General features: G+C 44.1%; 1 protein-coding gene across 1 annotated transcript; it reads right to left on the bottom strand.

The window, feature by feature from the left end:
* Positions 1 to 1,864: 1,864 nt before the first annotated feature.
* On the bottom strand, positions 1,865 to 8,534 carry LOC311208590 (uncharacterized protein). The gene is made up of 3 exons (XM_084285419.1): positions 8,406 to 8,534; positions 7,382 to 8,008; positions 1,865 to 6,582 (listed from the first exon to the last, which is right to left on the bottom strand). The coding sequence occupies exons 1-3, from the start codon at positions 8,527 to 8,529 to the stop codon at positions 3,980 to 3,982; spliced, it is 3,354 nt and encodes a 1,117-aa protein (XP_084141545.1). The 5' UTR covers positions 8,530 to 8,534; the 3' UTR covers positions 1,865 to 3,979.
* Positions 8,535 to 9,224: the final 690 nt, after the last annotated feature.

Here is a 9,224-nt window from a genome sequence, read left to right as displayed (position 1 = left end):
GGCTGAGCGGCGGAGGGGCTTGCGCATGCGCACAGTGGCGGGAGAGGGGGAGCGGGGAGGGAAGCGGGACTTGGCGCTCGGCGCATGCGCACAGCGGTGCCCGCCCCCCCCTCCTCCCGCGGGGGACTGCGCTCTGGCGGCCCTGAGGGGAGTTGAAGGGGGGGGGGGGATTGGAGCGCCTCAGGCCTCAGCTCGTCGGGGCGGTTTCTGCTTTCTCTTCCCTTTTCTTTCTCCTCTGCTAAATAAATAAATAAATAAGTAAGTAAGTAAATAAATAAATGGCGTACGGGGAGGTCGTCAGCTCTCAAAGGATAAATTCCTTAAGTTGTGTCAAATTCCCGAGAGGAGGAGGCAGCAGGTGGCCGGGTTTCATCAATGTTCATGGTGTAGGAGCAATTAGAACAAAAAAAATAAACACCAAACCAAAACAACCGCTGTTTACATTGACGCACTGTAACCAAAACAAAAATTGAGGTAGCAAGGCATGGTGACATCCAGGTTTTAACTGCTATTAAAGCTTGCGTTCTGGCTTCCAACCACTTTTCTCAGGTCTTTCTGCCACAGTCCTTCACTCAAGTTATGAAGTGTCACTTCATCCACATCAGTTTCTGACCCCGAAGTAACTAACCCCTACAACCCAATCCCCCTGCAACAGGGGGACCAAGCCCCATGTCCCTCACTTCTCTTCTCCCTGTCAGCCTTTTAGCCTTCTACTACCACCCCAGATGTGTGAATTTTGTGGGGAAAATGTGTCATGGACAGGACAAAGTGTCCATCCTGCTGATGTCAGGGCAGTTCCTGCTGTCCCCCCTCACAGTTTCAGAGCTATACTTCTTTCCTCATGCTCCTTAGCAGGTATTCTTGCCACCTTCTTCCCCAAATTAATTTCTGTCAATAAATCCCCACACAAAGGAAATTATTAAAACCAGAGTAAAACGTATGCAAAGTGGTGTTGGTTCTAGGTGGGTGCTACATTATCCTTCTAGATATCCTTCTATCCTGGCTACAAAGGCTTTCAAACCCTCCAGAAGGGCTCAGATATTGGAAAAATGGCTTTACCAAGAAGTCCATGGAGAAGGATGGTTTCTTTACCAGATTGCAGTTACCAATGCTTGCAGAAGCAGCTGAAGTTCCAGTATCCCAAGGGTTGTAGTAAATAGAGTTTCATCAGTCACTAGTGGGTTCCCCAGGGCTCCATTTTATGCCCAATTCTCTTCAATGTTTAAATAAACTTGATTCAGGAGTCAAGTAAATACTTGAGTAAGTACTAAATAACTTTGCAGAATATACTGAATAAGGAGAAGCTGTTGACTTCCCCAGGGGCAGAGAGGCCTTGCAGAGATCTTGACAAAATAGAGCTGGGCAATCACCAACTGCATGAAGTTCAACAACTGCAAGGGCCAGATTCTGCTCCTGGAACAGGGCAGCTCTGATTGTATGTACAGACTGGGGGAGGAGAGACAGCATGGGGAAAGGCATCTCCATGCTGGAGGGAGCAGCATGGGGAAAGGGATTGGGGGGGTTCTAGCTGACAGCAAGTTGGATCTGAGCCAGCAGCATGTCCTGGCAGCCAGGAGGGCCAGAAAATTAAGCAAATATTTTGGAACAAATAGAAAACTTCACAGGATGTTTTATGAGAGGCTCAGCTTCTTTTAAAAAAAAAAAAAAAAAAAAGTCTAGAAGGACACCTTTAGCTACAAATAATAATTTTAAAAGAAAACAAAAAAACAACATGGACAGACAATGTCCTTATTTTAAAATGAATATGCCTTTGCATTCAAATACCTCTGACTTGACAATCATTTTCAATACCCAAACGTCCAGTGTACTGCATCAACAGAGGGGAAGCTCAGGATTCATGAAATACTTTACTGAATCTTTTATTAGAGGCAATCACCTGGAATATTTATTTTCTACAAACTCAAGTTCCATCTGAAAATGTCTTCTACTCCTTACTTGCAACTAAAAGAAACTTCTACTGTTAGTGAGCCTTTTTTAGAAAAATTTCTTTAGCAAATTTATCGCCCTTAAATTGGTCTCCTTCTTCTCTGTTGTACAACATACTTTTTAATAACTATTCTTCACCTTCAGCTTCCCTATCTCATATAATGTGTGGGCTGCAATTCTCTTTACCATTTTTGTTTCTTCTTTGCACGTGTTCTTTTGAATTTTTCAAGTGATCAGAACCATACAGTAAGCCAGGTAAAAGTTCTTCCATGCCTGCATGATACCGTTAATATTTCCCAGAAACATTCATATTAAGATAGTGCTTTTCTTTCTCACAAGTGCATCAGCTGGATAGCTCAATCATTTTAAAATCTGAATCCTCCTCGTTTCCAAATAGTGACTTCCCAGCTTATAGTAAAAACATCTGCAACCACTGGGGTTCACAGACACAGATACTGACTTGTCTGACTACTGAAACTTGAGAACTGGATCACTTAATAAGTACTTTTGTTGGTCTGGCCTTAAATACAGGCATCAATTCATGAGCTTCCATCCACTCTTGGAAAACTGTTTTCCTATGTCACCAGAAAGCTTCTTCAATATATTATCTGTATTTATAAAGAAAATCATAAACTTGAGCGAAGTAAAATAGCAGTGGCAATTTCATGTTTACATCATGTAAATTAAACTGTAAGCTTACTCTGCTGTTCTGTGGTCTGAGCTGCAGCATTAGGGAAAATAAGTATTATCCCAATTATTCAAGAATTATGAATTTTAAGAATTATGCAATAATTCCCAATATGCAATTCATTTTCTTTCCTTACACAAGAGGGTAACAGCGCTTTTATAAATCCCACTGAACGTACAGTCAGTGCTGTCTGCGCAGAAGTTTCTATCACCATACAATTCTGTAGTACAAGCATTTGCCTATATTTGAACACAGAGTGGAAGAAACATCCAGCTCAGCCTTCACCATAACATATAAAAGTGCCATTTGGCATGAGCAGTTCTTACATGTGGTATTACAGATATACAATAAAGTTCTTTAACAAGGTAAATTTTACAGTTCAAGCTAGGTGCTAAGGTTTGCAACGTAAATAGTATTTTTTTGCAATATGTCACCAGAAAGGTTCTTTGAAAAGAACGTTATCTATTCTAAGAAACAGAACACAGCTGACTACCAGCCTGAGAAAAGCAAAGGCAGTTTATACTGAACTAATACTAGCCATCTACATAAAGCTTGTGAAGATTAACTTAAGGATTCTCAGTATCATAAAATATCTCATTCCAGGTATTACTACTTCTGTGAGACTACTCAGAGAATTACCCGGAGCAACTGCAGACTCAATGAGCTGCCTATTTCATATTTTACATATACACAAATGTACAGAAAACACCTTCCTATCCCTGTAACCTGTAATGAGATTAAATTCATGTACCTGTAATTTTTTGAGACACTGATTTGTTCTCTTGCAGGTGTTACAGGAGAACCTGGTAGCAGGGAATAAAACTTAGAGCAGATGGGAGTAAGCCTCCAAACCTACTGATGATTCATAACTGAAAAATTATTACTATACAGCATAATGTGCACTTCCATCCCTTCCTTTAAATCCCTTCTTTCAGTTAAACAGGTTGTTTTGTTTTTTAAAGAAAATAAATGGAGCAAAGTAACTGTTTACACTGACGAATATAGGCCAAAACATAACTTTGACCTCTTGGAATATAAAGGTTACCCAGGAATGAAGAGGCACCTCCAAGTTCTTCTTCAGCACAACCTACACTAGAAACTAAAGCTCCCAGCAGAACCTAGAGCAAAGAAGCATCCCAAGTTTCACTCTCTTGACCAAAACACTGCACGCACCCGTTACCAGCCAGCATTTCAAGTACAGCAGAGGAATGTACCACAATGAACAATTCTGAGACATGTACAGTTCTCAAGACCTGAGTGCCAGCTTGCAAATCTCAAGCTTATCTACCAAGGTCACGTTGCTGGTTATGTTCTTTGAGAAGCTTTTTGTCAGACACCACCACATTACAGAGCTGTAACACTACGCTTGTACTTTTTTTTGTGCACTTTGGCATGCTTTTGGAAAGCTCTTTTATCTACCGTAGAAAAGTCACACTTTCTGCAGTACAGCTTCAAGTGAGTCAGCACGTGGCGCTTCAGGTGGCTCGACGTGCGGAAAGCGACGCCACACTGCATGCACTCGAACGGCTTCTCCCCTGTATGAATTCTTAAGTGCTGCTTCAGGTTGCTGTTGTGGACCGTGGTATAGCCACACTCTTCACACGTGTATGTTTTGACAGGGAGAGGTTTTTGCTCATAGAGACACACAGCAGAGCAGCTTTCGCTAACCGAGTGCAAAGCCAGGTGCCGTTTCAAGGACAGCCATTTGTCTGTGGAGTAGTCACACTTCCTGCACTTGAGGTGCTCCATATTAAAATGGATCACTGTGTGTCGCTTCAGGTGACTGGAGGTGCGGAACTCCTTTTGGCAAACGCTGCAGCTGTAAGGTTTCTCACCTGTGTGAGTCCTTACGTGTAGTTTAAGGTTGCTTAAAATGTAAGTGGCATAGTCACACTCTGCACACTGATAGAATTGGGGCTCACTCTGTGCTAGCAAATCATTTCCTTCATCCCTCTGGATAGCTGTCTGCTCTCCATAGACTTCCGAACCAAACATGTAATGGACGCTGCTTGAACCCTCCAAGGAACCAAAATTTCCTTCTGGACACAGACCTATGCGCATTTCAGGATGCAATCCAAGATTCTCCTCTAAACGGCTATCCATGTAGAGGCAACGACCAAATTCATACTGATTCTCTACATGAAGAAGCCTGTGTCTCTGCAAATGGTTTGAAGTTTTAAATGTCTTATTGCATTCTTGGCACACAAATGGTCCTCTATCTGCATGCATTTTGAGGTGCAGCTTAAAGTTGCTATGAACAGCAGTAGCATAATCACAGAATTGGCACTGGTACGTTTTAAACATAGACAACCTGGAAGGCCACATATCCTCAGATGTATAATATGCAGCATCTTCATCATCTTCAGCTTGCCAATCATCATCTTTGAATTGCCACTGAGAGTAATCAGGGTTGAACAGAGGGTCTTCTTTGCAAACTACAGTGTCCATTTCGTATGAATCCAGAACTTCTGATCTACTCCCAAAAATAGGTAAAGTGTTGCTTCCACAGCTGCTTTCAGGAAATATGTTTCCAGAGTACATTTTCTTATCGTCCTGCACATCATCTGCCTGCTCAAAGTCTACTTCTGAAGCCAGCATTTTACACATTCCCCCAGTGAGACTATTATCTTTCTCAGAAGCACAGTTCTGGGAATCGCTGTCAAATTCAAACACTTCGCTTTTATATTCATTGCTCTGATTCGTATAACCACTATCGGTCACCTTAAACTGTTTGTGAAATTTCTTATGAAAGCTGAGATGTCTTCTCGTGTAAAACACGATGTTACACTCATCACACGTGTAACTCTTTGAAGGTCTTCGACTTCTCTTTCTTTCACGTACAAAGCCGAGCTGTGGCCCTTGGCATGTTCCTTCGCCTGCGTGCAATCTTCTGTGCCTCTTTAACCCGCTGGTGCTCGTGAATGCTGACTGGCAGAATTCACAGGAGTATGGTTTAGCCCCTGTATGTATGTAGCTGTGCCTCACCATGCTTGCAAAATATAATGAGAAAAAGGTACAGAACCTGCACTTGTACAGCTCATAGCCAGCGTGCCAGTACATGTGATTTAACATGTAGGATAAGCTAATGCAGGTGTAATCACACTGGGGACACTGGTAAGGTGGTCTCTCTTGATGCCCCTTCATGTGATGAACAAAAATCCTGGGATTTGATGAACCAAAAAGACAAAGTCTGCAGGAAAAAATAACTGGAACGCCCAGAGATGTCAAGTCCTTTTCAATTTTGATGAAAAACTTCTCGTATTTGCTTTCTTTTTTCTTGGTCTCTGATTTTCGTTCTTCCGTTCTTCTTTGTCTACCTTTTCTAGCATTCATTCTATTTTTTCTTGCCTTTTGCAACCTATTCATTTTCTTATGAAACTTAATGTGGTTCTTCAGGTTGACAGAAAAGAAAAAGGTTCTTTTACAAAAGCAGCATTTATGAATTTTTTTATCTTTATGAGCTGAATGAATGTGTCTCTTCAGAAGTGCAGCGCACGTATATACAGAACTACAAAATCTGCATTTAAAATTTATTTTTTCATGCTTATCTATAGAGCAAGATGCTTTAGAAAAAGGTTTGATGTTCATACTGGGCCATGCTAAACCTTCTTGCTGGCCTTGTATTTCATTTGGGCTTTCATGAGGAGAAACAATATATCGTTGCTGATGTCTTTTTTTAGAAAATGGTGTTAAGGACTTATAAACATGCTCTTCGGTTGCATTTGATTCAGCAGAAATAGAAGAATTCATCTCCAAGTCCCCTAAATCTTTCACCAATTCTTCTGAAGTAGGGGAATATCTATTAGCAAACGGAGCAGGATGACTCTGGGTAGGTTCCGGTTCTTCTTTCAAGACATGTTCCAAAACTGAACTCGGGGCTTCAAATTCACTTCTCTTACTTGCTTTGTCATTAGCTTCATTACTTCCATTCAATGAAGAATCAGTATCTACGGGGATAAAAAGTCATACGCATGACATATCATACAACAACCGATGTTTAGAATTAATTGGTAGCAATAATCCCAAATAGCCTAACATATATCACCTTGCTATACATGCACACCGTTCACCTTCATTTTCCTATCTTTACTTCTCTTCTTATGTCTATCCCCACTTGCCCACAGCCTTCCTCCAATATTTAAAACGTTTGAAGAGAAGAAATCCTTGTTGGATTCTTATTGGAAGGAAGTCCTTCTTTCACTTCATCTTTTCACTCTTTGTTTCCTCAAAGCTCTGAATTTCACAAGACAAACGTAATCTACGCAGACTTTTTGCAGAGCCTTATGCCAGAATTGCTGTCAAAGCACTGCCACTCAACTGCACTAGGGCTCAGTTCTTCAAATAGCCGTTTGCACAGTGCACACATGATGCCCCTTTTGCTATCCTGTCTGTCAGGAGTACAAGTAGTCCTGCTACTTCTTTATGCCTTTTCTAGTACCTGAGAGGAAAATAAGTAGTACCCCAAGTTTATATTTTCAGATCTTTTTCCCCCCTTTTGTCTCAGGCAGCCCTTTCACAAAGCGTGGCAGAGCGACACAGTACCAACTTTGTTCCACTATTTTTCACATCAGTCCATAAAAGAACCATGCATACTCCAGTCTTTCCCTGCTGCATATGATAAAAATCTATATTAGAACGATTAATCTAAAATAAATTATTTTGAATTATTCCTGTTTTCCCACCCATTTCAGGCTTGAGATTTACTGGATTTCTTCAACCCCTGCACTAATCTTATTAACCAGTTACCTTCCACTTTAACAGTTGCCTCCATCTCCGTGGGGATTTTCAGTTGTTTCTCTTGGCTTCCAGCAGAAAGAACATTTGCAACATCAGCACCTTCTTCTTCATCTCTGCACACTGCTGCTAATGCCAACTGCTCACAGGTGTTGACAGTCACATTTCCACCCTCACTGTCAGCTGCCGAGAAGAGAGGAATCTTCTGACAAGCATCATTATCAACACATTCTTTCTGGTCACTGGTTTCATTTATCTCATTAAGGTCTATTTTGCGAGGTGACATCGGCAATACATTCTGATTGCACTTATCTTTGTTTGTGTCACACTGATCAATTCGGGGTAGCGTCAACTCATTACACAAACTCTCATCAATCCGTTTTTCTTCAGGGTATTGCTGCAAATAAGGATAATTGTATGGAATCTCTTTTCCTTCCGAAACGCTTAAACTGCTACTGGCATCTGAAGGTGCTGGGTCGCTTTCTAAGAGAACGTCGGTACTGAAGCCTGCCTCCTGTTTATCCTCCTCCTTCAGCTCAGGAACAGTCACTGATTGCTCCTCAGCCTCATTATAGAGACAATCCTCATCGCTCAGCACTAAGATTGTTATCGGGAGCATGATTTCAAAGACATCCGACTCTGAAGAGAGAAACACACAGCGTTAAGACTACTTTTGAAAGAAGCAAACAACTTTCACGGCGCAGATCTCCACACTGCAGTCCATGCAGGAGCCCCCGGTGGAGCAGGTGGATGTGGCCTGGAGGAGGCTGCGGCCCATGGAGAGCCCCCGCAGGAGCAGGCCCCGGGCCGGAGCTGCAGCCCGTGGAGAGGAGTCCACACAGGAGCAGGGGATCTGGGGGGAGCTGTGGGGGGCCCGTGCTGGAGCAGTTTGCTCCTGACAGACCCACAGCACCGCGCTGCGCATGCGCACTCCCGTTCCGCCGCCATATTCCGTCCCCCTATCTCCCGTCCCCTCAGCCCAGCGCAGCCCACCCCGCCTCGCCAGCCGCTCCGCACCCCCTTACACAGCACGTACCGCTCTCCACCGCCGGACCGAGTCCCGCCGGGCCCAGCCCCGCTGGCTCCGCCGCCATCCCCGGGCCCAGCCCGAGCCCAGCCCGCTCCGCGATGCCAGCGAGCAAGCCCCGCTCGACCTCCATTACGGCCCCACTGCGCATGCGCACAGCGCGAAATTTCCGGGAGGGGAGGGGGAGGAGGTGGGGGGTGGCGTCGGCTGATTGGAGGGAGCCGCGTGGGGGCGTGGCCTCCGGAGTGAGGCGTGGGTTGGGGGCGTGGTTTGGGTTTGGGGGCGGGGCCTAATTGTGGCGGCCTGCCCGCCGCCCTGAGGGGGCTGCGCCCCCGCACCAAAATGGTTGCCTGAGGGGGTTGGTGTTGGGCAGTGCCTGCCCGCGGGGAGCTCAAATGTTTTGTAACATCTACCCCCGTCTGTTCTGTGAGAAAAGGCAGCAAAGGAAATAAATCGAGTTAAAAAGCAGTTCAGTAGTGAAATCAATCACCTTTACCCTAAAAACATATCAACATACATATATCACGATAACGTATCAGCTGAGCTCTCAGGTCCTGCTGGCAGCAAACCCTCAGTCCCTTGCGAATGCTAACGGGTACATAACCATGCAGACTGGTTTTCCTGTACGTGCTGGTAGCTTTTATTCTAGAAGCCCACACTTAAAAACAAGGTGGCTTGTCCTGAAGGCAGGGCTGCAGCCTCCTGTTCACAGACGGTGAGGTGAAACTCCAGCTCAGTTAACAACAAACGGCTGAAATACCTGCCTTTCTCCAGCCACTGTAGGCAATATTCCAACCCGTAAGTTCAGTCTGCGCGGTGCAGGTGGCA

Source organism: Netta rufina (assembly GCF_964035555.1).
Source record: "Netta rufina genome assembly, chromosome: 3".
Classification (NCBI taxonomy): domain Eukaryota; kingdom Metazoa; phylum Chordata; class Aves; order Anseriformes; family Anatidae; genus Netta; species Netta rufina.
This window is presented reverse-complemented; position numbering and strand designations above follow the sequence as displayed.